Source organism: Gobius niger, assembly GCF_951799975.1.
Source record: "Gobius niger genome assembly, chromosome: 13".
NCBI classification, from domain to species: domain Eukaryota; kingdom Metazoa; phylum Chordata; class Actinopteri; order Gobiiformes; family Gobiidae; genus Gobius; species Gobius niger.
The window spans coordinates 31,253,692-31,281,211 of NC_136864.1; the positions used below are offsets into that span (position 1 = coordinate 31,253,692).

Sequence of the window (27,520 nt, forward strand, 5' to 3'; positions counted from 1 at the left end):
TGATAGGACTCTGTGTTTGTGCTCGAGGCCATTTTCCGAGTTTCCCAGATTGAACGAATGTAGGATCAGCATCTTCAAAGAATGGAGACCCCACACAGGGACAACCATGCAGCCACTTCACCCAGGTTACCCATATCATGCTTAAAGGAGACATCCTTTACAAAATCAGCATTTTTCTAGTTTTACTTTTTCCACGTAAAACAGACCTGAGGAAGTATTTTGTTTCACTCTCACTTGTTTGATCAATCTTGTTTAAGTTCTTCTTTTTGGAGCTTTTAACCATGTTGCAATGCTATTTCCTTATTGCCAAAATATGCGTTTGGCTGCAAGTGGTACAGGACTTTACTCGACCTTTCGAAAGAAGAGTCCAATCGCCAGAAATGCTTGATTCAGCGACTAACCAGCCAGAACATGTTAGTCTGAGAGAGATAACGCAATAAAAACACCCGATGGAGAGGCCAGAGCAGTAAGTCCTTCAAAACACAGCTAAATGTAAATGATATTGTGTGTTAGCCACTTATGAAGCGGTGTTGCAAATGTCAACTCCTCATAACTGCATTGTGGAATAACTTCACATGTGACGTCATGAAATGGGCGGCATCAACTCGGGGAGAGGCGGAGTTAACTGAATCCAAGTGTCTTAAAAAAATACCCCGGAAAATACTTATGTCTCTAAAAAATGAGTTCTCCATCGTGGTAAAGGTACAATATATCATATAAATGCCTATAGTTGACTTTGGACAGGCTAAAATAGCATGAAACAGATCCTTTAAGCTCTAGATCGGACGTGGTGCTCGTTGACATGGCAGCCATCTTGTGATTGGCTGGTGAGGCTAATGCTAAAACAAGCCATATGAACATGGGAACATGGTTGTTGTTGATAAATTGAGGTACAGTTATGTTTAGTTTAGTTTAGTTTTTATTTCAAGCACACAATGAAAAAGTGTACAGACAATAATCCAAAGAGTCAAACAAAGACAATTCACCGCTGCTTGAAAAGGAGTGGGGTGAAGTTTAATACTTATCAATTCCCACCCCCATGTTGTATTGCTGGTAAGTCTACATATCTCAGGTAAGACATATTTACAATGGAAAACAAGTTTTGTAGATCTTTAAAGGACTGTTTCATCTTAGCACTATTGTGCACCCTCCATTCTACAGTTGCTGTATTCACTCTCTCCAGTTCACTCAATAAATATTGGTGTATTCTATTGTCTATTTTCTTCTTTCAGCATTGTGATTATACAAACTAAATGATTGTTTCCTTCTGTGATTTAAGAATAGATCAACTTTGTTCAGGGCTGGCCCAGCCTATAAGGAGACTAAAGCCTGGCTCACATTCAATCTGGTTAAGGTCCGGTATGGCCTCTGCGATCTTAGAGCAGGCCGGAACGGACCAGAGTGGTTTGTGGGTGTTTCCACAGCCAAAAGTGAACCGGTCCAGACTGCTCCAGTCTCGGACCACTTTAGCCATGGGGTCTGGAGCGGTTTGCAAAGGGATCATGTTTGGAAGGGATCATGTCACCTCTCTGATTGGTTGAGAGGCAATTGTCGGCTTGTAAATTCAAAGCTTTCTCTTCACACATTTAAACCAGGCTCTATCATCACTTGTTCACAGAAAATATAGGCATTTTTCTACTCATTTTGATGAGGAAACATTCAATAAAATGATATATTTTACCTCATATTTATGTCTGTAGTCTAGAGCTCAAGTTTTCAAGTTTGATTTGCACAACTGTACATTTTTTCGTTTTGCCTAAATGACAGCAGCGAGGTCACGTTTCTCCCACTTTTATTTTGGACGCAACGGAATAAAGTGAACATACATCACATGGCAACGCTGATTTTTACACTTCGGTAAGGATGGAGCCTAGAGGCCTATCAGAGATAGGCTATTTTACAGTCTGTTTTATAAATAATATAATAAAACATTTGTGTTTGATTTTTCCTATTGCTGTTCAATGTAAAAGGCATAATATAGAATAATCGTATAAGTATTTTTGTAGGTGAGCACTCTGCATATACAAAGGTGTTTTGATGCAGGACTAAAGCTCAGTTTGTGGTTGTTGAACATAAATGTCCTTGGCCACTCTCATAATGACCCAGACCACTTTACCCTAAAGTCACTTGAAACACAAACTTGCGGGGGCTGCCCCTCCCTAAATGAACCGGTCTCCAGTGAACTGAACTGGTCCGGTCCTCTTTTGTGTCCTATGCTGTGCATTAAAAGGGACTACATTTATGGAGGATGAGAGATCACATGAACTGGGCAACTGGACTGATGTAACTTAGAGCAGGGGACTGATCAACAGTAATGATGCCAGAGAAAAAGTGGCATCAACAACAAGTGTGATGACACCTTTTGCCGTTTAATTTCTCAGATCAGGCAAAAGAGCAACTCTAGATGAACAAATATGCCGCCAGGGCCCGGGAGGTGGTGGTCGGTTGGATTGGATTGCTCCCAGTGTAATCTGATTGCATTTGTAGTGGCCGTCTGTTAAACAATGCGATTAGTGTGGCGCCTTGTAGACTTGTGATGACTGGGGAGAGTAAATTCAACAGAGATGAAAAGAATTCTCCAAGACCTTACTCAACTCTTGGAAGTATACATAGGAATGAACATGATTGTAAAAAATGTTTTAGGTGAATATAGGTTTGCAAATCATGAAACAAGTGATTATGAACGAAAACAACTTATACCCCAGCAAAAACGACGATCTGGGGTGTCCTTGGTACACCCCAGATCTCCACACCCCGGATCTCAAAAAACAAAAAATGCACCATAAAAAATCCGGTCTCACTGTCCCAAGCCCTCAAACATGCTGTATTCACATAACATATAACTCCGCTCTCAAAACTGCCCAGTCCAACTTCACAACTCATTGACTCAGATTCTTCTAACTCCCACTACATTCTCCACATTTGCAAAACTGACCAAACCCAAGGACAGGATCACTTCAACATTCACTTTATTAGTAAACTAATCAAAACCGTTTCTCCTTTTGTCAGAGTAGAAAAAAACCCTGGTAAACATGAAAGAAACTCTTATAACTCATCTTTCAAACAACTTCATAAAATTAAAAAAAAATGTGGAGGTTTGGTGGATTTGTTTATTTTGAGAGTCCAAAATAGTCCTGAAGAAAGCAGCTTTTAAAAGGTAAACAAAAGCTAACTTATCAGCTAAACCCATTTGAGACCTACAATCTTCTTCTTCTGAGACGCTGAAGAGGCACCGAGAGCCCCCACACCTGCAGCACAGAGGAGGCGTCACAAGAGGAGCCGCAGGAAACAAAAAAGGGGCAAACGAGGAGATGGTGAAAGACAGTTATGGAGCGGACGGAGCTGCAGCAGAAAGATGAAGGAGAAGGTCGGGGAGCTGACCAGTGCAGGACACCACGCTCAGCAACAGGGACAAACCCAGGAGGTGGTGCACCATTTCAGAGGAGACTGAGGGCAGCCGGCCACAGTGGTACGCTTGTACAATGACAATAAAAATAGCGCCACCATCTGAGCTACTTTTGCAAAATGTACTCGGCTTTACGATTAGTTAGTTATAGTTTTAAACTGACTTTATTTTTAATTTGTGTAGACAGAAAGTAGTCGTTACCCCCCACTGGTCACTAGGAAGACAGCCAAGAACATTCAATGCAGAGCCAACATGTCAAACAAGGGGGCGTGGCTTAGCCTAGGGGCAACAAAACCTCTCATGGAATCACAACTTTTCCCACTTTTTCACCATTTTCTGGCGGACCATAAACATATTTATCAGTCAAGCCAAAATTGGGTCCATACAGATGTTTTTTTCACAGCAAATACAGCAAAAACAAACTTGTTGCCAACATTACCATGTAGCATGAAGCTAGCGTTGCTTTCTAGTTAGCATTGTCCGTTTTTTAAGTATTTATGGGCTGTTGAACCACTTTGCTCCTCTCCATGTTTCTGTGTCTACATTTAGTAGAAATCTATTTATACTTCAGGATTTGTAAATAATTGTTTCTCCCTCTGGCTGCTTCGAACATGACCATATATGGACAATTCCAAAGATGCCTATTTGCATAATTCCGCTGATGCATTCCAAAACATGCTTCCATCTCAGCATGATGCCATAGCAACACTTACCTGAGAATTCTGAATGGTGAACAGCTTCTCATTGCGAGCTCATTTTGTGCAAAGCCTTTGCCGAGAACAGACGTATTTCTCACGACAGGAACGCGAACACGAGACCTTTTCGATGGACAGTTCACAAGGATTTACAATGGCCCTACAGACCAAGCTTGACGTTAGTTACAAGCATGAGATCAGTGAGGTCTTTGAGTTAGCAGCCAAACATGGCTTGGACGCTCGTTTTCTGGAGCTCAAAAGAGACGGGCCGATCCATGAGGCAATCTTCAACTTCCGTTTAACGGTTGGAAGATTTATTGCAGAGGCACAAGGGCCGACCAAAGCTACTGCCAGAACGCAAGCAGCACAGCAGATATTGCCAGATCTTCGTAGTATTCCTCTCCCAGAGAAAATGCTGGGCAGAAGCTCATCGAAGAAGAACAAGCTGTGGAAAGAGCAACCTACATTTAAGCCGACTGACAACCCCATAGCGTGTCTACATGAAATGGTCACGAAATGGAAAGGAAAGCCTGCAGAATACACTGTAGACCATGTGGACAAAACATTTTACCCGTGGGTCTTGTACGTTCGCCTAACGGTAGCAGGAGAAACAGTGATAGGAGCTGGGCTCTCCAAGAAAGAAGCCCAAAGAAACGCTGCATCTAAAGTGCTTAACAGATATGGTTACAGCTTTCTGTGTTTTGAACCCCAAAATACAAACGAAAAGCTTTTACTTTTAACCCAAGAAAACTCAGCTCCTACTCTTCAAGAGGGCTGCTTGGAGGTCACACACAAAGATGCATGTCCAGAAGTTAGCATTTCTCCGTCAGAGGATTCCCAACCTCTGATGACATCTCAGGACGACACATCCACAACTCGCCAAGATGCCAAGACCATGCCAGAGCATGCCCTACGTGACTTCGCTGGAAGGATGTTGCTTGAGTCTGAAGTAGCAGCGAAACTGGAAGGACCTTTGTTATCACTGGATTCAGACTGTGATATTGTCCCAGAGGAAGCATCTGAAGTTAGTGAAAGCACCAGAACAGCTGCCATCCAAGAAGAGCCAGCACCACCTCAGGACAGAACACCGAATCTGACTCAAGAGGAGACTGTGGAAACTGTCTGTGTTACAGCCGAAAATGAACCAGACGTTTCCCTGGATGATGCTCAGCTTGAGGTTCAGATGGACTATTCACAAATAGTCAGCGCAGTGCCACAGAAAGAAACAGAAACGGTTGAAGAGCAACAGTCACCTGAGGCTGATGACGAGCCTTCAGAAGACGAACTGAATGCACAGCTCACACATGAACTGCAGGAGCTGTTAGCAGAAGTCCATCCCTTGTTGGCTTTCATGGGGGTGGAAACCAACCTCATTAATAAAGAGTTGGATGACTGCAGTACAGTTGAAACTCCACTCAAGATAGAAAAAAGAGAGGCCAGTCTACCAGACACAACTGATGTGAATAGTGTACCGAACAACAATAATGAGGGAACGCTATCAGTTGTGAAGAGAACTAGATTTACTGTCGTGATCAGCATGGCTGGTGTTGATCCAGTAGCAAGTGATGGAGAAGACAGCGTGCCCGTTCCTGGAGAGAGTGATTTATTCACTTCTTCCAGTGAACGTCCAGAGTCTTGCGTCCTCACTAAAGCTCTCCAACCTGAAGTTGTTGGAGAGGACAGTGTCCCCGTTCCTGGAGAGAGTGATCCGCCTACCTCTTCCAGTGAACGGCCAGAGTCTTGCGTCCTCACTAAAGCTCTCCAACCTGAAGATGTTGGAGAGGACAGTGTCCCCGTTCCTGGAGAGAGTGATCCGCCTACCGCTTCCAGTGAACGTCCAGTGTCGTACATTCTCTGTCACGCGCTGGTGAAGAAAGTGTTAAAACTGGCCAGGTCCCAGAAAAGACAAGACAGTGCACAAATGACGATGAACCTACATGACATGGTGAAGGAACTGCTGATTGACGGTCAAGAATGGGACATCAGCTTAGAAGACCTGCAAAAAATCGGGAAAAAAGCAGCTAAACAGCTGGTGCTGGAGCACGGCTCTGGCACCGCACTCCTGAAGGCTGCAGCTGAAGATACTAAGGCTTTTGAAGAAGATGTGGTGAAGTATCTGAAGATTGAGCTGGGAGCCTTCCTGAACCGGCCAAAATCCATGTCATCTCGCTTCTTCACTAGACTGGGGAAGGCTTTCTGTCTCTGTTAAGCCCCCATTTCAACAAATATTAGCCAGTTTGATGGCATTTATTGTCTTTCTTCTTTTCTTCTTTTCTTCTTTTCTTTCTTTTCTTTCTTTCTTTCTTTCTTACTTTTCTTTCTTTCTTATTACTACTTAGTATTATCTGTATTACTTCTGCTACTCCCCTGATAACAGTATTGGTTGAGTAGGATCCTAATGAAATGAAAATGAGGCAACAAGCCTGTAGTGTTACCTCTTAAACCTTGCACATATATAGGTCATCTGTCCAAGGTGAACCTGCCAATGATTCTGTCGATATGTGTAAACTGATCCGTCACGCCCCGCAGTCTCGTCCCGAGCTAACCTGTTCCTCTCAGGCTCTACCACTGTCCCATGGGAAATCAAAAAAACCTTGCTAATGCCAAGGTTTCCCAAACACGTCTGACACCTAAACAAATTCAAATAAGGATCATGCAGTGGCAGCCAGCTTTGTGGTAAGACACATAACACTGATCTGGGATGATGGGGTTTTGTTGGTGCATTGACACGAGTGAAAAATGCCATTTCACAAGTGCACAACAAGGCCATGATCCATTTAATGTGATATAAGCTCGGAATAAAGAGCTGCGTTGTGTTCCAGCCACACAAACTGCAACAAATACTGTATCAGGAGATGGTCATGTTGTTCGCCCTGTACTGCTTTGAAAGAGGTTATCTGCGCAAAAAACGTGTACACTGAACAAGAGCGCTGCCTCCCTTTGTGATTGAATCAACCATTATAACTGTCAAATCATTATAATGGTTAAGTGTTGTAATAAAAAGGGCAATTTACCAAAATAACAGTGAACTGAATTTTCATTGCTGCAGCAAACACATACAAACTTCTCTTATCAGACTCTTTCTGTTCCTCTGTGTGTTTACACTGTGAGTATAAAGGAGTGGGTTTTGACACCATTCATGCACTTTGATTTGAATTTTATTTCGAGCCACACAAACACAGGCAAAAAAAAGCAAATAAACAATAACATTCTGGCTCGAAAAGGAGTAGGAAGAAGACAAACATATTTACCCCCACCCATGGTAATACTAACATTACCATGTTAGTATTACTGTTATTCATCATTGTCATCATCACAACCCATATAGCATTACTTTGCATCAAAGTGCTTGAATGATACATAACATAATCTGCATGAAAAGTATGTATGTAAGTATTCTCATGAGTGCTGTTTCTGTGCCTGGCGCAGGGTCAGGCGTCGGCGGAGCAGTGTCAGCCGCAGTCACTGGATCGGGACTCGGACTGTAGTAAATATGAGCCGAGGGTAAGCAGCTGAGCAAGAACATGCAAAATGATGTGTATTTTAGTACAGCATTCAGCTGTACATAAGCCGTCCTTCCACGTAGTGCCACCTGACAGCGCTCGCCACAATCTATGTGCACGTACCGACTCCAACCGCACACCACCACACACACGCAGTTGTTGTGGGCAACACCCCCACAGAGGAGCACGCTGTACAAACCTTTATTGAAGTTTTTAGAGCCGTGATGAGAACAAATGTGGACAAATGCTGCCCTCTGGTGGAGTTATGGAATCATTCAGAGGAGCCAAACAGTATTAAAGAAACCTCTAAATACAACTATGAAGGTAAGCTACATGCAACTGTTATGCTAACACCAGCTAAAGCTGCGCTAACAGCGGCTAAATGCTAATTTCGGCAAATTCCCCTTTTAGCACAGCGGTATGATGTTGTACAATATTTAATCCGTCTGACCTGTGGGTCAATAGTGAGGCCCGTCCACTCTCTCGTTGCCAATCAGAGGCCAATCAAATCTCAGTTGGCTTCAGTGTCATAAGGCACCCCAAGATAAGTTGTGCTTAGGGCCCCATGAAGGTCTGGTCCGTCCCTGATTTGCTTTATGTTATGTAAGAAAATTCAATACAATGGGCTCTATGCACAGTGAGCCCACGTGATTTCCACCTGGACAGTAAACCAGACGCTGTCCTTCCTGTCCGCTATCTCTTCCCATTAAAAATGAGCAGTGTCCCACAGAAATTAAACTCTGTTTGGTCCCTTTAATTTCATCTTCCAGCCATGTCCTAATGTGCAGAATGAGCTCAGACCTGTTCACCACAACTGCCTCTGAAATCCTGCACTGTCACTCAGAAAGGTGTTACTTCGGGTCTGAAGTGCCGTCATGCACGAGCTTAATACAGAATGTGCAGTTACACATAAGACCTGCGGTGGCAGTAGTGAGTATTAAATAGTGAACTTGCATCTAGCCCCTTTAAGCGATAGCTTAAGATTTGGTAAAGGACAGTGAGTAAAAGTTTGGATGTGACGGAGCAGGTTAAAAAATATTACGTGAGACATAAGGACTTCACTGGACAAACCTCCGTGTTCATAACGTGGATGTTTTTGTCTTGAGGCTAACGCGGCTAACAAAATAAAAATTAAAACTAGTGCAAAGTTTTGAACAAGGATTCACAGTGAACATGATGTTTGTGACAGGTTGCTGTGACTGTCCATCAGTAGGCAAGGCAACTTTATTTATACCGCACATTTCGTACACAAGGCAACTCAATGCGCCAGTAACTCACTGTCCTTAACCAGATCCTGAGCTATCTCTATATTTGTGTGGGACCTGCTAGTTGTGAATGTAAACGACCGCTGACAGGAAGTCCAGCGTCTGGCTGACTGTCCCGTGGGGAAACTGTGCATTTAGCCTACTACATATATGATGTCAATGTATAGTCCTGTAATAGAGTGTTAAAGTGTACATAGATATTCATCAAAATCTATGTCAAATTTAGGCATACAATCACAAAAAGTCTACACTACTGTTTAAATAAATAAAAATGCCAAGGATACAAAACTGAGTGGTGTTTCCTACTGGTTTTCATTGCACTGGGTTAAAAAAAAAAAAGATGATCTGGCTGCCAGAGTTTGTCATGTGCTTTTTCAATGAAAGATCTGTGGAATGACTTAAGTGCATCGTCACACTTTTTAGATTTGCAATAACATTTCTGTACTGGACAAAAGAGTTCCTTGGTGCGCCCTCCACAGGCAGCAGTGGGAGTAGCGCACATTGTTACACACATTTCTCCTGGACTTATTCTCTTTAATCTGCCAGTAATCTGTAGCAAACTCGGTTCTTCCCTTTAAATTCTTTATTACAAAATATCAATGAGATATTTTAGACAGGAGCTCAACAAAGCCAAACCAAATCATAAGAAGTGTTTGTTGTAAGCTGAGAGTTGATGATGGTACTAGGCCCACTGCAGGTAGTGAATAATAATATCATTTATTCTGGATTGTGTGGGAAAGCCGGCTTGTTTGGATGTCATTTTCTAATCACCAAAGTGCCTCGATAGACTGTCAGCCCGGGAAAGCGTTTGGAAAGAGCGGTGCTGAGAGAACATGAGTGAAATCATGTCTCACTGTGCCGCAAATTGAAAAAGCAGAGATAAAAGCGTCCTGTTTAATAATTACGGCCCCGGTGACGGCTGTAGAGATGAACTGTGCTTGTAATGAGAGTATTACTGGATGTGTGTAGTACATTTGTTCTTGTTCATTGAGGCAACAGTGGCTGTGAGTGAAAGCTTCACCTGCAAAAACACTCACACTACAGGGACAATGTAAAACATGAAAGGACACATTTACACATTTTAACTTGAATTACAGAAGCAAATGCACTAATTCATTTTCAATACAATATTCAAACAGTTTATAGACAATTCACTAATAGCATGTATGGTTTAACCTGGAAAGTCTCTTTAACACAGTAAATCTGGGACAAAAACCTGGGGAGAAGGTTGTTTCATTCTATTATTACATTCTCATTATATCAAAGAAGGAAAAACTCAGCATCACTTTTGCAGCTTGGTTTTATTGAAGTCTCTTAAACATTGCACATGTTATATATAACACACAGGCTCCTCCCACAAAGAGATAACATCCAACCACAAGCCAGGTCAAACAGCCAGGTTTAGAGCCAGGGGATATGAACATCTTTTGTCATAAGATAGGTGATCACATCTCCCTCATGGGTTCTCATGGTCTGTCCATAAACTACAGCTCTAAACCCGAATGAAGCAAAACCGTACCTCGACCTTCTGTTTCTGAGCGGAGCCTGCGTGTTTTAGTGGTTCATACTTTTCAAAAATCTATATCTGGCACAAAAAAGATAACATCACATTCTAGAACATCGTCAAAGAATATGACAGAGGACACGGCGCTGGTCTCTACTGCATGCCGCCTGCCTCTGCAAACATTGTTCATAAAAGCACGTCATATTAGTTCTAATGGAGTCACAAGGTTCAGCCCCAGACGCGGATATGCTTCTGTATTTCAGATATAGTAGATAGTTTGGGATAGAAAATCTTTGGTGGGGGAAGTGTGTACTTTATTGTCCTTGTCTCTGACTTCATGAGGCTTCGTCAGCAGCTAATGATCTGAACCGGGCTAAACCAGGTCTAAACTCTGCACCCGGAGGACTCGACAGTACAGAACTAAAGGCTCATTTATGCTCCCATTTTGATTTCTAATATCCCGCATGCATTATCGAAAGTGACCACCAGAGGGCGCTGGAAAATGCACCCAAACGGGAGAGGGAGAGCTGGGACCCAAACCAATATGGCGGCATATATCGTGCCCCCCCCAGCAGTCAGCTGAAGTACTGCTTCGTTGCTGTGACTCTGGACGGACAGAAAGCTACATGCATAATCTGGAGAGCATAAACGGGCCTGAAATCAGGGACACCAGATCCAAGTCCCCCATTTGCGAACGGCTGGAGAAAAAGAATGATGATTGACATTTGACAAATGGCACAAGATAAACCCAACTTGAGTTCGGACGTCCAAATGTGCATCACCAAAATCTTTCAAAGCCCCGGCATTACAAAATCTGTCGAATTCTGCGCTGTATGGGTATCTCTGGTTTGTCCAAGATTTACCGTAATTTATGGACTATTGAGCACCTGCATATAAGGTGGACCAACATAATGTAGAAATCATATAGAAGACGCAGCTGTCCATTATATCATTGTTTAAACCCCGCCGCGGACAGAGGGAGTGTTTTTAAAGTGCTTTTAGACCCCTCATACTAAAAGTTACTGAACATGATACAATATTCAGAATGCCCATAAACATCTATAAAGCCCCACGGTTTAAACAGGGAACAAAACAGCAGCGTTGAGTCTGGAAATGATGCTCAATGCTTCGAATCTCAGCCGCATTAGTCGTTATCCGCAACATTGATAGATCACACACGTGCCTTATGAAGTCGAGAAAGGAATATTGTGCTAACAGTCGAGGAATAGGCCGGCGTTTCCTAAGTTCACTGTGCGAATCCTGGGGCTGAAGCTTGACCTCCACACGACACATAAGGCTAACATTCAGCACATCTGTGGACATACATCTCAAAAATAAAAAAATCTAGCTTTGTTTTACTAAAATATTCATCTGTGATAGACTCTGCACGACATCGGTCTGAAATGATTGACACGCGGTACATGAAGCGATCCTCATGAAAACATTGCACGACGGCGCACACACGGCAAATCATCAAAGAAAATGAAAACAGGAGCTCAACAGGAGGGAGGGAGTGGTCATAGTCCCATTCAGTTTCCCAGAGACTTCCCTACAAATATGGAGAGTTTTAAGAGCAGCACAGCGGTAAACCCAGATGTTGTTCTCTGGTCAGGAAACATGCCACGTGTATAACCCATCCCCAGTTCCTTCGGAGCAGTTCTGCGCTTGCAATGTGCTCATTACGCCGCCATTGATTTGCTAGCGTGCCGTTAAGATTAAAAATGAAACCTTGTATTTCACCTTTTCAATCCAGTATTTTAGCCTTTAGAATGAACGATTGTGTGGTCGTCCCAGAGCTAATGTGTCTGTGTGAAAACTGAATGGGAATTTGCCGTTTGAAAGTCGACCTGCTGTTGAGCTCCGCTGACACCAAAGGACACGTCATAAATAAACTGCATTTTGTACGCCATTATATGGATTTCCATCTGAAGTAAAAGTCAAAGCTGGACACATTGCACTACATAGTCATTTCTAATTTCTCCATAGTCAAAAGTTTAGTAAGCATTAGCTCGTACAGGAATGTCACTCCAAAAAAACACTTTCTGTCTCCATCAATCAAAGTCTCACGCAAAACCTTCTCAACACTTTCCCTTAACCTCGTCTGCACCGGCAGCCCACCGCTCACTCCTGTGGGATGATGGGAGTTTTTGGAATACTGCTGTCACAAGGAATTTTAGAATTTCTTTTTTTGGTAAAATGTCCATTTCTAATATACAGTATCACAATCCTTTCTCCCACAGCATTAGGCCCGTTCCACTTCACCCGAACACCAGGGAGAACCCCGTCCTGTGCCTCTGCGATCCTCTGAAGGTGACTGACTGTGCAGGAGTCGCAGATACTGATGGAACAATTGTCTTTTAAATCAAACCAGTGAGGTGTTTTTTCATCCCCGAAAGTTTCGACTGCACACTTTCTGCAGCCTTCCTCAGAGTTGGTCTCATGATGTCACTGTGCTGTGGCGTGTCTGACTTGTTGGAAAAAATGGAACATAAAACAGAATGCGAGGAGGAGGCTGCAAGGGCGTGCACTAGAGCAACAGAACCCTGTGTTTCGACAGTGATTCCATCCTGGACTTATTTTAGTCACGTGGCCGTCCCCCAGAGGTACTCAGAATGTCGGGGAAACCCCTCCAGAAGAGGGTGATTGTTGTGTATCACCCTATTGTGGGGCATTTTGAGCAAGATGTCGAACTGCGGACGGCGCTTTAGTGCTATTTCCACAGGTAGGAAGTAAAGTAAATCAAGTAAATCAACCGACAACACACGTCACAGTAGCATCATGTGACCAACTCTGAGGAAGACTGCAGAAAGTGACCAGTGGAAACGGTCAGGTATGAACAAACCACACTGGTCAGACAAAATGAACTTTTTTGGATTAGATCCTGGTACACATTCATTCTTAATCATATTAATTTACCATGAGGTGGTGTGAACTTCTGTGTGTTTTAGGAGTAATAGTTGAGCAAAATCCCCAAAAGGAGTGTATCAGTGATAACATTTCACAAACTGAAGGAATTTATTCTCATTCATAAAATAATGAGAAGAACTTTCTGAATACGGTAAAGAGTCAGATCGTTGCGTTGACCCTCCATAGGAACACAGAGGGACAGGAAGTGGTCACTGGAGTGTGTAGAACTCTTAGATATAGAAAACAAATGTAGTTTTAGTACCAGTACAGCTACACAATAAGACAGGATAACGTAAACTTTCTGCAGCCACAGTAATATCCTCAAAGGTAATGGAGGTTTTCAATCACGGAAGACGTCGTGACCAGAGTACGCTGGATTATAAAGCATGAAGTGGAGTAAATAGAACTGACTGAGCCCATGGGTGCATCATCAGAACAGAACGGCAAAGTACCAATGTTACTTTACTTTATACAAGTCGATAATAATGAACACTTTTCCCTTTTTTCATCACTACATCAGCAGGTGTCTGTAAATTCTATTCCAGTGCGTTTTTACATTAGTGTTAAAGTATTTGAATACTCAAATTTAGTTGACTCTGGGTCAACTCTGGCTTTTGTTTACAACCAGCGAAATCAATGTCCAGTCCAGTTCCATCGAGTAAAGACGAGAGGTCGACCGATATTGGTCTTTCTAAGGCTGATGCCGATATACGACGCCAATATTTTTGGCTGATTTTTAAAAAATGTCTTGTCTATAATCCTGTGTATGACGCTTCTAAACCATCAAACGTGTCAGTGTTGAACTATAACAGCAGGGGGCGCTTCATTAGAGGCATATTGGGCTGATTTATTCCAGACATTCATGTTTTTATACATACTTAGATAGATACTACTATACGGGCTCTGTTTAAAAATCAGCAGATTCAGTCTCATTTCAAAGCTCTGATTGAGCTGCAAAAAACAGGAAGTCGTCATCACTTTGGGTTCCGGAACCATCGGCCTTTAATTGGCATGGCATCAGGTGATAGCCGATATTGTAAAATACCCTTTTATCGGCCCGATATATCGGTCGACCTCTAGTTAAGGCTTTACAGACAAAGAATCCTGCACGGCCTAAATCACTGCATCTTTTGATTAGATTGGATAAGTGCGATCTTTCCAGCGTGATTGAGAGTGACTGAAACACATCGTTATCGTCGACACAGCCATGGTCTCAGTCAGAAAGACGACAGGAACTGTTCTCACCTATTCATAATAATATTCATATTCTGGGGTTATATCATTGGCAGTTTCAAAGTTAGGCGTTAAATTCCTATGAGTCGCAGATACAAATGTCATTATTTTTCTCTTCGCATTAGCAAGAACTATATAGCATAACATTCATAGCGTTAGTCTTAAAGTCTTATTGCTAATGGCAGCCCTTGATGCGTATGACAACACCAAATGCATAAAGTGAAATGAATCCTCTTTCTCCCCAAAGTACCGGACTCGACCCGTAACTTTAACATACAGCAGTTATTCCGTAAGCTGATCACTTACCATACATCCACACTCGTAATACTCAGTGGAATACTGCAGTAAAGCTGCTCCGTGTATTTCATGTGCAAATCTGCCAGCATTTGTCTTTTGTCGGAATTCTTTAGTGGCGTCTTGAGAAAGTAACCAGTCGCTCACGAGTTAAAGCGACGGGGTTCTTAACATGAGCTGGTGGTGCGTTCAATGGCTCAGATCAAAGCTTGTTTCTTTTAAATCATTTGATCTAAATACTAGCATGGAGCGGTGGATCGAGAAAACAAGTCCAAACACTTTCACAACAAGTGATGGTAAGCTGGTAATATACAGCGAGGAGTCCCGTGCTGGGCTGTTAGTAGACGCAGAGGTCCGGGAACTTCATCTCGTACACGGGCACAGACTGGTGCTGGGGGTGGCCCGTTGACAGGTTGACTCCGGACGGGCTGGGGGGAGGACTGCACACACAGAGTTGGGACAGAAGTTAGCGAGGACAAGTCAACTCAAAGATGGAACACTCTTCAGTTTGGGTGGGGTGTGTTGTGTGAAGCCTCGCATCCTAAAGTACCACAAGGAAGAACCACTAAAACAAAGTACTCAGATGTGTTGTTGTGCCTGACCTGGAGCTCTGTCTGCTCTGGGACATATTAGAGGACAGAAGTCTGTTTACGTAGCATTAGTATCAGGGCAGTGCACTTTGGCCATAATGCATCCTGATCATCATCAGCACCAAGTCTAACTACAAAACAATTGTAGCTGGGCACATTTCAGCGCAGGTTATGCCAGAGGAACACAAGCATGAGAAACCAAACAAACCCCAGCATTAGTCTGCCCATCCAACTTAAAGTGGGCAAGTAATGGAAAACCCACTTTCTGGAGCTTGAACATGTTTTAAAGTAGTTCCATAAACAAAAACAGACTGTATTTTTGAGTAATCCTGTTGGTCTGCTCTTATTCCACCAAGAAATGTCCCATAAACCCTCACAGGACCCGCTCTGAGCTCAAACTGTGTTTGTCAAGGCAGCATTGATTTGTTAGGAGTCAGTAGCTAAAAATGACTGCTTGTACAATCTTTTGAACATGCATTATTCTCACCGCTGCCCAATCCCGTCAGACCTTGGAAACTGCCTGGTCGGTACTTGGAGTGAATGTAGTGAGTGAGTGAGTGTGTGGTGGTCGGAGGGGCCGATGGCACAGACTGGTTGCCTCGCTTCCGTCAGTCTACCCCAGGGCAGCTGTGGCTACAATTGTAGCTTACCACCACCATGTATGGAGTGAAAGAATAATGCAATGTAAAGCGTCTCTGAGTGTCCAGAAAAGCGCTATATAAAACCGATTCGTTATTATTACCAAACGTACGAGAGGCAAAGCAACAGAAGTGCATTTTACACACACGTTATTTTAGGTTTGAAATTGACATACAGGATATGTTCACTTTATTATCTTTACATTTATGAATACTGTCCTTAAACTCACCGAATGGTCAGCTCAAAGATCTGAGCCAGTTTGTCGTGTAGCATGTTCGCCTGTGAACACAAGAGTCCGGTCAGAACAACAAGGACAAAGCAAAGCTTTAACAGCCTGAACCTGAGCTTTAAACCATGATGGAACATTATTCCCTCATGAAAACATCCCAGGAGAAGTATTTCACTTCACTTTGGTTGTTTCTTCTTCTACTATTGAAGCGCTCCGAGTTCTTACTTGTTAGTTACTTCCTGGTTTATACTGTGTCATAGGAAAAAAAAAAAGAAACTGCCCAGAACCCAACAATGGACCTGTTCTGAGCCGTTCTGTGCTCAAAAGCCTGATTTACTAAGTGTTTAACACGATAGTGTGTACTACGCAGAAGAAAGGGCACGTTCAGGTGAGACTTTTGTGTCTGATAAATGCCACGAGGTGCAGTAAATCCCATTTACACGTCACATTCGTGGCTCTAATAGTACGCTCAGTTTCTAATGGTAAATCAGGTGCCACATGAAATGTGCTAATTTAGTAAATCAGGCCAAAAGTTACTAACTAACTGTTTGAGCAAAGTGAGTTTGTTTTTACGTCATTCCCACTGCTGCCTGAGGAGGGAGCTCCACACCAGCTCTGGACTCTGGATCAGAGCCACTGGCTGCATCTAAAAAGTGGCAACATAGCTCCTTTGTCCTCCTTAACCTTTGAGGCTGATGTCATGAGGTCGACCTTTAGCAGAAAGAGGAGCTTCAGCTGCTCATTTTGCCAATCAGGACAATCCAAAACCCAGCGGAGGAACAACCAGGAAGTTATGTCTTACAATAGACGCTTCCACGTCCTCCTGCAATTACAACCGGACAAATATAATTTGCGCAACTGCACAAATGTAAGAATGATATGTTAAATAAACAACTTTTTAAACTGCACTGTTTAATTATCACTGAGAGTTTCAAACATGAACCACTGCCAAATGAAACCACACAAACTAAAAATACTGCTTCATCCTAAACTCTGCTGCTACAGCTCAGTCACAGAAATATCATGTTCTGGTCAAATATCCAACAGAATCTTGTCCTTTAGTTCAGACGACTGCTGAGCAGAGGTTATGTAAATGAGCCATGCGGCTTAAGTTTTGAGTTCATAGATTTCCTAGAATAAAACTTTCCAAAGCTGCTGTGGCTCGAATGCCCTGCTTTATGCTAACTATATCTAGGACATACCTCATGTTTTCATGGAATGAAACGTCATGCAGCATTTCACACTTGTGCGGAGTGTGTTTTAAAACATATGGGGCATTGCTCTTTAAGCAGCCGTGTGTGCAGACCTTTGACTCGCAGTGTGCAGCGATCTCCTCAAACGGAGCTTTCTGGAACTTCTCCATGAGCTGGCGCCTCCTCTCCTGCTCCTCCAGACCCGTGGTGTCTGTGAAAGAACACAGCTACAGTCCTGTGTACAGCACTGACTGAAGGGCTGTGAGTACGAGGAGGGGCTCACCGATGGCCTTCTTCAGCGTCTCGAAGGTGATCTCCTCTGCCAGCTGGGACTGCTGAGGGAGAGCGGTGGTTAGAGACGTGTGACAGACAACAACGCTTTTTATATATAGCACAGTTCCCAACATGTCCCTCTCTGTGGCACATTCTCATTCTTTGGAACATGTCATTAACAGGCTCCAGTGGATTTTCCATTGAAACTTTTTTGCCCTTCTGTAAGTCAGTATTAACACATACTTGTCATTCTTATCTCCACGTTGTTGTCTTAACACACTGAGTGCCGCTCTGTTTTGGCTGTTGAGTGCCTACAATCCAGACCATTTTTCATGGTATTTGTAGCACCACAGCGTATTCTATGTTATAGCTATGGACACATGCCCTTAGTATGAAAGGTGAGACTCTGAGCTCTCTGTAGGTGGAAACAGTTTAATTCTACGTGCCTCGGTTCCTGAGAAATCCTAAGCTAAACAGAGATGAACTCCTCTCTGGACAGGAACTAATGTAATGTGAAGAGGCAAATGCCTAATTATCTCCGTTTCAAGTTAATTTTCAACGACAACATTGTTGACACGTTTTGAAACTCTGCGTGCTGCCGCAGATTGAACGCGTGTGCATTCAAACTGCCCGATTCTCGGATCGAAGACTTTAACAGGATGTTTCTCAGTCGTCCTTGGACCGATTTTGACCATTTACAAACTCAGAGAAATGTTAAAATCTCAACTGTCGATCTTTCCATGAGAAGCCGCTCTGCTTTGTCAAACGCTCCAGAGAGCGGGAGAGAAGCGTCGGCTTTACAGCTGTTCACTACACAACACCACGCCCCCTCTGATCCCTCCCCAAAAAAGAAAAGAAACAAAATAGTATACATGAAATGACCAGATCGTGACTGTTCACAACTTTTTCACGGTCATCTATTTCACTTTTGTTAATCTCAGAGCGACCAAAATCACACAAAGTGTATTAGAGTGTCTAGTTTCGTAACAAAAAAAAGTTTTTTGGCACTCTAAGCCAGCCAAATTGCTAACATGAAGGAGCCTCAGTTAGCCTGTGTTGACGCTATGGGGGGGGGGCCTCGCTCCCTCAGTCCATGCTTCATTTTACAGCCTATGTTCACACCACTTGATGCAAACAGTGATCTTGACTTTTCATAGCAGTTTCCTTTGGCAAACACTTAGCAGCAATATTTTACTTTTCTTGAACTTTTGAACAAAACACATTGTCTTTTGAAATAATGAATATGAGTTTTAGTTCTTTCTAACTTTTGGCCAATACTCTCGACAATACTCTCTTGGAGTATCCAAGGCCCAGGAGTACATGAGACAGGAAGGTTGGGAGAATAGGGAGTTTGACAGTTGGACGGAAAGTGGTGTTGCATTTGGCTCTTGTTGATTGTGATTCTTTGAAGGTCATTGTGAACACTTTATTACAGATGTGTTACAGATGTGTAGACACAGACCTTGTCGGGCAGACTGTTGGACATGATGTCCACCTGGAGAGAGATAGTGTCCACAAAACTCTTCCTGCGTGTCAGACGGTCTTCATCTGAAACAGAGACAAGAGACTTAGCCCACACTGGTCCCACACTGATCCCACACTGGTCCCGCACTGGTCCCACACTGGTCCCACGATGATCCCACACTGATCCCACACTGGTCCCACACTGGTCCCACACTGGTCCCACATTGGTCCCACACTGGTCCCACACTGGTCCCACACTGGTCCCACAGGTGAACGGCATCACACTGAGCACCTCCACGCTGCAGGAGGAAGGTCAACTGTTGAAGGTTCTTTGGACGCCTTAGGGCTGCAGGGATATTCAGGATCAAACCAAACCTAAACCTGAGTGTGCAAGGCGGCAGTTTAAAGGTAAAACAAAATATTCTGTCTTTGTGAGTTTTACGAGGCATGGACTCTGCTAATGTTGTTTTGATGTCTATAAGCATGTAGTGAAAGGCATGGGATTCTTGCAACAGTTTAGCAGCACTCACATCTCAAAGCAAAGCATTATGGGAAAAGTGAGGCAAAGATATTTTTTCCAGTATCCTGTGGCCCTACGTCAGACCTGTCCTCATATGGCTGGCTTTAGTTTACATGACGTTTCTACAGGGTACTGGGAAATATAGCAGCCAATGTAATATCACCAAGGAGCGTAATGGAGGCAATTTGAGTACTGATATGATGAGAATGCACACGCCCTCCCTTCACACGCACACGCCCTCCCTTCACACGCACACGCCCTCCCTTCACACACACGCCCTCCCTTCACACGCACACGCCCTCCCTTCACACGCACACGCCCTCCCTTCACACGCACACGCCCTCCCTTCACACGCACACGCCCTCCCTTCACACGCACACGCCCTCCCTTCACACGCACACGCCCTCCCTTCACACGCACACGCCCTCCCTTCACACGCACACGCTCTCCCTTCACACGCACACGCCCTCCCTTCACACGCACACGCTCTCCCTTCACACGCACACGCCCTCCCTTCACACGCACACGCTCTCCCTTCACAGGCACACGCCCTCCCTTCACACGCACACGCCCTCCCTTCACACGCACACGCTCTCCCTTCACACGCACACGCCCTCCCTTCACACGCACACGCTCTCCCTTCACACGCACACGCCCTCCCTTCACACGCCCTCCCTTCACACGCACACGCCCTCCCTTCACACGCACACGCCCTCCCTTCACACGCACACGCCCACACGCACACGCCCTCCCTTCACACGCACACGCCCACACGCACACGCCCTCCCTTCACACGCACACGCCCTCCCTTCACACGCACACGCCCTCCCTTCACAAGCACACACTCTCCCTTCACACGCACACGCCCTCCCTTCACACGCACACGGCCTCCCTTCACACGCACACGCTCTCCCTTCACACGCACACGCCCCCCCTTCACACGCACACGCCCACACGCACACGCCCTCCCTTCACACGAACACGCCCTCCCTTCACACGCACACGCCCCCCCTTCACACGCACACGCCCACACGCACACGCCCTCCCTTCACACGCACACGGCCTCCCTTCACACGCACACGCCCCCCCTTCACACGCACACGCCCCCCCTTCACACGCACACGCCCTCCCTTCACACGCACACGCCCTCCCTTCACACGCACACGTCCTCCCTTCACACGCACACGCCCTCCCTTCACACGCACACGTCCTCCCTTCACACGCACACGCCCTCCCTTCACACGCACACGCCCTCCCTTCACACGCACACGGCCTCCCTTCACACGCACACGCCCTCCCTTCACACGCACACGCCCTCCCTTCACACGCACACGCCCTCCATTCACACGCACACGCCCTCCCTTCACACGCACACGCCCTCCCTTCACACGCACACGTCCTCCCTTCACACGCACACGTCCTCCCTTCACACGCACACGCCCTCCCTTCACACGCACACGCCCTCCCTTCACACGCACACGCCCTCCCTTCACACGCACACGCCCTCCCTTCACACGCACACGCCCTCCCTTCACACGCACACGTCCTCCCTTCACACGCACACGGCCTCCCTTCACACGCACACGCCCTCCCTTCACACGCACACGGCCTCCCTTCACACGCACACGCCCTCCCTTCACACGCACACGGCCTCCCTTCACACGCACACGCCCTCCCTTCACACGCACACGGCCTCCCTTCACACGCACACGCCCTCCCTTCACACGCACACGGCCTCCCTTCACACGCACACGCCCTCCCTTCACACGCACACGCCCTCCCTTCACACACACGCCCTCCCTTCACACGCACACGCCCTCCCTTCACACGCACACGCCCTCCCTTCACATGCACACGCCCTCCCTTCACACGCACACGCCCTCCCTTCACACGCACACGCCCTCCCTTCACACGCACACGTCCTCCCTTCACACGCACACGCCCTCCCTTCACACGCACACGCCCTCCCTTCACACGCACACGCCCTCCCTTCACACGCACACGCCCCCCTGCTCACACGCACACCCTTCACACGCACACGCCCTCCCTTCACACGCACACGCCCTCCCTTCACACGCACACGCCCTCCCTTCTCACTTTCTTCTAAAATCTCCCCAACTGCTCGTGCAATCAGATTGTGAATTCAATGCCTGTGAATTTTATGCATCTTTGAATTTGCTTGTCCATGAATTTTCCCATTATCTCAAAGCATTTTAAATTTAAAATGAATAATTTGACCTTTTTAATAGTCTCTGTATCATTTTTCAATGCTTTGATGTTTGGTGGGAATTTTTTTTTACAGTAAATTTTGTTGTATTTGTAGTATTGAAAAAAATAATACAGTGAATACTGTATACTGTTTCTTTTTAGTTGTAATAAATGCGGTCTGAGAGTCCAGTTCGCTGCCATCCATGTAAATTGTGTTTTGCTCACACAGATTATTTTTGGAACTACAAGGTCTTAGCTTTCAAATTAGGCATTGCACCGGCCTACAGGCTGTAAACAAAAACGGAAGGAAAAAGCAATGAAAACACAACAAAGAAAGTGTTAATATGTAATAAAAACCCGTGGAAAAGGCCTTACGCTGCCTATAGACTGTAAGCGCTCCAAGAAGCTTTTGAACTAAAATGGGGGTAAATATTAAAATTCACAGACATTTAAAATTCGCAAAGAAAGAAAAGCGTCCAGATTACCTGCTGTGCGCTGACTGTGATAGAGCTGGAACTAAATGCCCAAAGACACGAGGACTGAAGCCAATGGCTGGAGGTTCTTGAGTCCTCATCAGTACTCTGTGGTTGAGGAGTAGACATGATGACTCAAGAACCTTCATCGAGGATGGACAACTCCTGAACGACTGAGAAGCTTACACAGACATGAAGCCAATGGCGTTTGCATAGATCCTAATCCACCGTGTCGCACCGTCGGCAGAGGATAGACACTTACCCCAACATGTCCCGGGTCGCAGCAAAAGCAAGTCAAAGAGAAGATCAGAACCCCATTTCTCTTACCTTTGATTTATTTCAAATGTTCATAGGTCACATAGGTCTAGTCTTTATCTCACTACGTCTACAGGAGCGGACATGGGACGGGGGTCTAGTCCTACATAACGCTCTACAGCAGGAGCACAGGGGCTGGGGGCGTCTGGCCTGTCTAAGCGTGTACCTCTGGAGCTCTGTTTGCAGCGGTGCAGGATTTTCCCCACAGTGTACAGCACTGACAGAACAAAGCGGCATCAGTGTCAGGACAAAAGACTCACTCATTGGAACAAAGTCCAGGGTCAAATATCAGAAATACAGCCTTACCATCAACATCATGAGCTAAAGACAACATCACAAACCGTGGAACCAGTTAGCTGCTGGGTCACTGCTGGTAAACATCTCTATCATACTCCAGTGTCCAATTGCTCTGTGTGAACCAGTATTTTACATTACATCTTTGTTCGCTTATAATTAAGGAATGCGCCAAGAATCCCAGAAATATTCCAAAGAGTCCCACTGTTATGTATCTCCACTGTCATCATTTCAATTGCAAAAAACACTTACATATGACCATGATTTCTTTCTGGACATTTAAAGTCAAGTCAAGTAAAGCACATTTCCAAAGGTTTAGAGTGAAGCAGGTCAATGACGGTCCCTGCTGTAATCAAACAAACCAACAAATGTACATTAGGTCCAAAGCATATTAGATGGAGTAAGTCCCTTTGTGTCTCCATAGCAGTCGCTACCCAATAGGAGTCCATCATTCTAAAATGTTAGCCTGACTGTTTTCTTATTTGGCTCCATATAAAGGGTTGAATACATTCTCTATTAACTGTAGCTTCAGTTCATTATCTGCGTGATATTAATTAAGTTGATGAAGCATGTTTTACAAACTTTTAGGGCAAAGCATGCCAAAGCTGTGCAAGACTTAACTCTGATCGGAAATCAGTTCATTTCGTGTTCCTCTGGTTTTAAAAACATGTTTCTATGAAAGTTATGCAGCTATTTAACTGTTAAACATACTCATACTATAGCATGTTAAATGCATTTTGTCCCTGCATGTGTTGCCGTAGCTCCCCTGTGTCTGTTTAAGGTTAGGCACCAGTAAGGAATGATTAGAGTTAGGAAAGTGCTTTGGGCTCGTTGTTAACTTGCTTTAAGTCCTAAACATACTGTATACTCAAAGTCTGGGCATTAACGTACACGTATTACATAAATAAAAGATAGCACCGGATTATATTTAGTGGTGAGTCACGAGGGGACATGACAGTGGAGGGACATGACAGAGTTGCTCTGCAGCCAGACCCCTCGTAAAATCCTAGCAGTTTTGATCTTCCCATACGGGAAAGCATCAAATGGAGAGTAGAGTGACAGAGTAGGCTTGGGCATCTGACGCCTGAACGCCTCCCACTGGGGGTCGTCCAGGGGGAGGACGTAGCGCCTTACCTGTGACCTGGGGGACATAGGGGATGGACAGTCTCTCGGAGTTGTAGCCTGGTCCTGACAGACACTCAGACAGCTCGGATGTTAGGAAGTACAGCTGTTTGTCCTCCTTGTCCAGGCATTCAGGAAGACTGTTTCAAATACAAAAGCAAACAAAGGCAAGTGAAATGATTAGCACGTGACATCTGTGTTTGTAGGAAAACAAACTGAGATCAGAAAGACTAAGACAGTCGGACACTGTGCAGGTGGAAGTCGAGGCTGTGCATTGTGGGTACAGAGGTGAAGTAATATGTTAAACATAAGGTAAACAAGATTTGTTTGTAAATACTTCACAAACATGACTTATCTGTGCTCCAGATCTGAGGTCAATATGTTCAAAACAAAACATTACATATTATGTAAACGTTACGTTGACGTTCTCAAGATGATTATCCAATCAGAAAGCAGATACGGTTGTCAGTTCAGGAACAGATTTTTTTCATTTAAGTCAAACCTGAGTCTCCTCTGCAGCTAAAAGCAACCTAAATTCAGCTCTAGTTGTGGTGCTGTTTTTAAACAGGCTTCAGAGGCTTTGAGAATAATCTGATCTTGACGACTGTGGGAGTGACTGACAGGGTGGTGACGCTGTGTTGTGAAGATCAAGTATGAACGTAAACACTTGGTTAAATATGACAACTCTATTTGTAATGCTTCCTGTAGCTGGTGTGCGCTCTTTCTCCTCCAATCAGTGCACCGTTGTTCAGTGGAAACTGACACCACTCCATCCTGTCCTGCTCATGTGGAAGGACACCTGGTGTCCCTTCAGTGATCTGTGCACACACTTCAAGCCTTGTGCAGAGTTATGGGCCTCATATTTGCCAAGATTTCTTTTCACAGCCCCTGGTTCAGCACACTCACTGCTGCACCAGCTGATCTTAGACACTCACGGACACTTGTCTCTGAAGATGTGCTCGGGCAGCAGGTATGGAGCATCCAGAGTCCTCAGCTCGATCACCTGCAGGAACACAAGTTAGGCCGTCACAATCCCAAAAAAAAATTTCTGAACTTTTGTCACATAAACATTGAGAAAAAAGATAGAAAAAGCAAGAGCACATTAAAAAATAAACAAAACAAAAATAGCACACCTAATGGCTCATTTCCATATAAAAGTGAGCGTGGGCTGAAATTGTTTTTACCTTTCATTACACTCTTGGGTCTGTCAAAGACTAGGGACAACTTTGATTTAAATGAGTTTTTATGTAAAGTCAGTTTTATTTGTTCTCCCCAATGTTACGTTCGTGGCTTTTTATGCCCCATTGACTTTCATTATGAATGATGACTTTCACTTTGCTCTGCCATCACACTATAAAACCATCAATTATTGATCATTGGTAGTTTCTCTTGTAACATTTGTGATTTTTATAGATCATAGTGAAATGTGAGTTTTAACTGTAGAAATAGGACTGTGTATTTGGGCTCCGTCCATGACAGTGGCTCTCTCTTTCTGTGGTTCCAGGTTTCTCTTTTCTTCAGCTGGGTTATTGAGTTTATTCTTGCCGTGTAGGGGAGTCTAAGGATGGGGGACGCCTCGGGGCACGTTTCCATCTGCTGATGACGCTTAATCACACATTTACAATGCTTTTTGTTTCATTGTATAATGTTTGGAGCAGCCCTGTGAGGCGGCTCCTGATATTGGGCTTTACAAAACAACTCCATTGATTGATGTGTGATTGTGTGGTGTTATCAATCAATCAATCAATCAAAACTTTATATATAGAGCGCTTTTCATACAAAAGTGTAGTACAAAGTGCTTTACAGATTACAAACAACTGCTGCCCACCCACCCAACCACCCACCCTTGTAAATTAAAACAGTGCAGAATAAAAGGACGTCTATGATGTTATTGGGGCCTGTGTAGGAAAGCCTTTAGAGTGGTGTGTTGGTCTGGGAGGAGCACCTTGCTGACGTGCTGGCAGACGGCGGAGTTAGCGATCATCTGACTCAGGAAGTTAAAGTACGCAGCCACCAGCGCCATGATGGCACAGCGCGTCCACATGGGCAGGTTCTCCTCGTTCATCAGCGACATGTCCTGAGAACAAACAACTGTGTTCAGGCAAAGGATTCCAAAAAGGAGACATCTGGACGAGGTTACAGTGGCCTTCCCTTGTTTACAATAAAGACAGCTTTAGCTTTTTAATTACCTATTGTCCTGAACTGGCCTGAGTCTCAAAGTCGTCAGGTCGTTTGGTCTCCTGAGGCTGTTAGTCTGCCCTGAATGGCCATGCTGGCGGTGTTGTTTAGGTCTGAAGAGGCTTTTGTCAATTGGATTTAGATACAATCTTGTTTTTGGTCAAAAAAGGACTCTCTCTTTCTTTCTCTCTTGCTTTTGTCCTCACAAACGGTGGTTCTCCATCAGCCCTGTCTGAATGTTATCTCTCTAAAAAAACAAGTTCTTAAGCTTTCACTGGGTTTGGTAGCAGCAAAAGTAAATTGGATACAACAGGCAACATTTAAGCAAAAAATGGGAAACAACTAGATCCATGTGTATTGGACAAAAATGTAAGTACTTTTGACAAACTTATGCCATAAAAAATGCACTATTTTCCAGGAAATGTAGACTGCATGTCAGTTTTAATCCATTGAATCCTTTTTAATGTCTTCTAAGTCCTTCATTTGGGCTTCGTTGTTTAATGCCTTTCAACATCTTGTGATCCCTGTTTGCTCTGGCTTGTTTTAGTGTTGCAGTCGTTTCGCCTCTCACATAAGAAGCTTCGTCTCCCACAGAGTAACTTGTGCTGACCTGCAGAGCCACAGCCAGCCGGATCAGGTCGATCACCACCTCCTCGTTGGCCAGCTCGATGGTCATGACGGCCAACGTGGTGAAAAGCAGCTCGAAGTTCTTGTGGTTGTTGTCCTCCTCCTTACAGCCCAGGAATATGTGCCGGTACAGCTGCTGGCCGTGCTGAAAATCAAATCATTAATCATGGATTCATTCTCTCTCTATAAACTTGTTTAAAACTATTTTTGAGTAGACTGTTCGCAATAATAAAACACACCTTTTTCATAAAAGCAACATCCTGCTTGGAAATCTTCTCTCTTTTGATTTTGAGAGCAGCAACATTGGGAATGATTCTGAGAAACACAAGAATCACATTACATCTTGCAGAGTGAAAAGGCTTCAGCGTGGGCTTGTGCAGACCTGATGCCTCGGAGCTTGGCGCGGTTGTCGTGTCGGTCGATGATGTTGTGAAGGATCTCCAGGACCAGCTGTCTGAGCTCACTGTCCTCCATCAGGGACAGGGAGAAGAGCGGGTCCAGGAAGGCCGAGGGCAGGGCTGTGCACATGGACTTGGACTTGAACCCAGAGGTTACCTGACACACACACAAACAGGAGAGTAATGTGAC

At 44.6% G+C, this 27,520-nt stretch overlaps 1 protein-coding gene across 5 annotated transcripts in view; it reads right to left on the minus strand.

Annotated features, from left to right (window-relative positions):
- Positions 1-14,875: 14,875 nt before the first annotated feature.
- Positions 14,876-27,520, minus strand: part of efr3a (EFR3 homolog A) — an 86,489-nt gene continuing 73,844 nt past the window's right edge. For 2 of the 5 annotated variants that reach the window (XM_079570118.1, XM_079570119.1), the window contains exons 14-24: positions 27,315-27,487; positions 27,172-27,247; positions 26,916-27,077; positions 26,073-26,204; positions 25,063-25,130; positions 24,140-24,267; positions 19,194-19,279; positions 17,742-17,793; positions 17,572-17,669; positions 16,266-16,315; positions 14,876-15,247 (exon numbers count right to left, since the gene is read on the minus strand). In XM_079570118.1, the coding sequence (XP_079426244.1) occupies positions 15,145-15,247; positions 16,266-16,315; positions 17,572-17,669; positions 17,742-17,793; positions 19,194-19,279; positions 24,140-24,267; positions 25,063-25,130; positions 26,073-26,204; positions 26,916-27,077; positions 27,172-27,247; positions 27,315-27,487 (1,128 nt within the window). In that variant the 3' untranslated portion in view covers positions 14,876-15,144. The remainder of the gene's footprint in view (positions 15,248-16,265; positions 16,316-17,571; positions 17,670-17,741; positions 17,794-19,193; positions 19,280-24,139; positions 24,268-25,062; positions 25,131-26,072; positions 26,205-26,915; positions 27,078-27,171; positions 27,248-27,314; positions 27,488-27,520) is intronic. The other 3 variants (XM_079570122.1, XM_079570121.1, XM_079570120.1) reach the window with 3 other exon arrangements.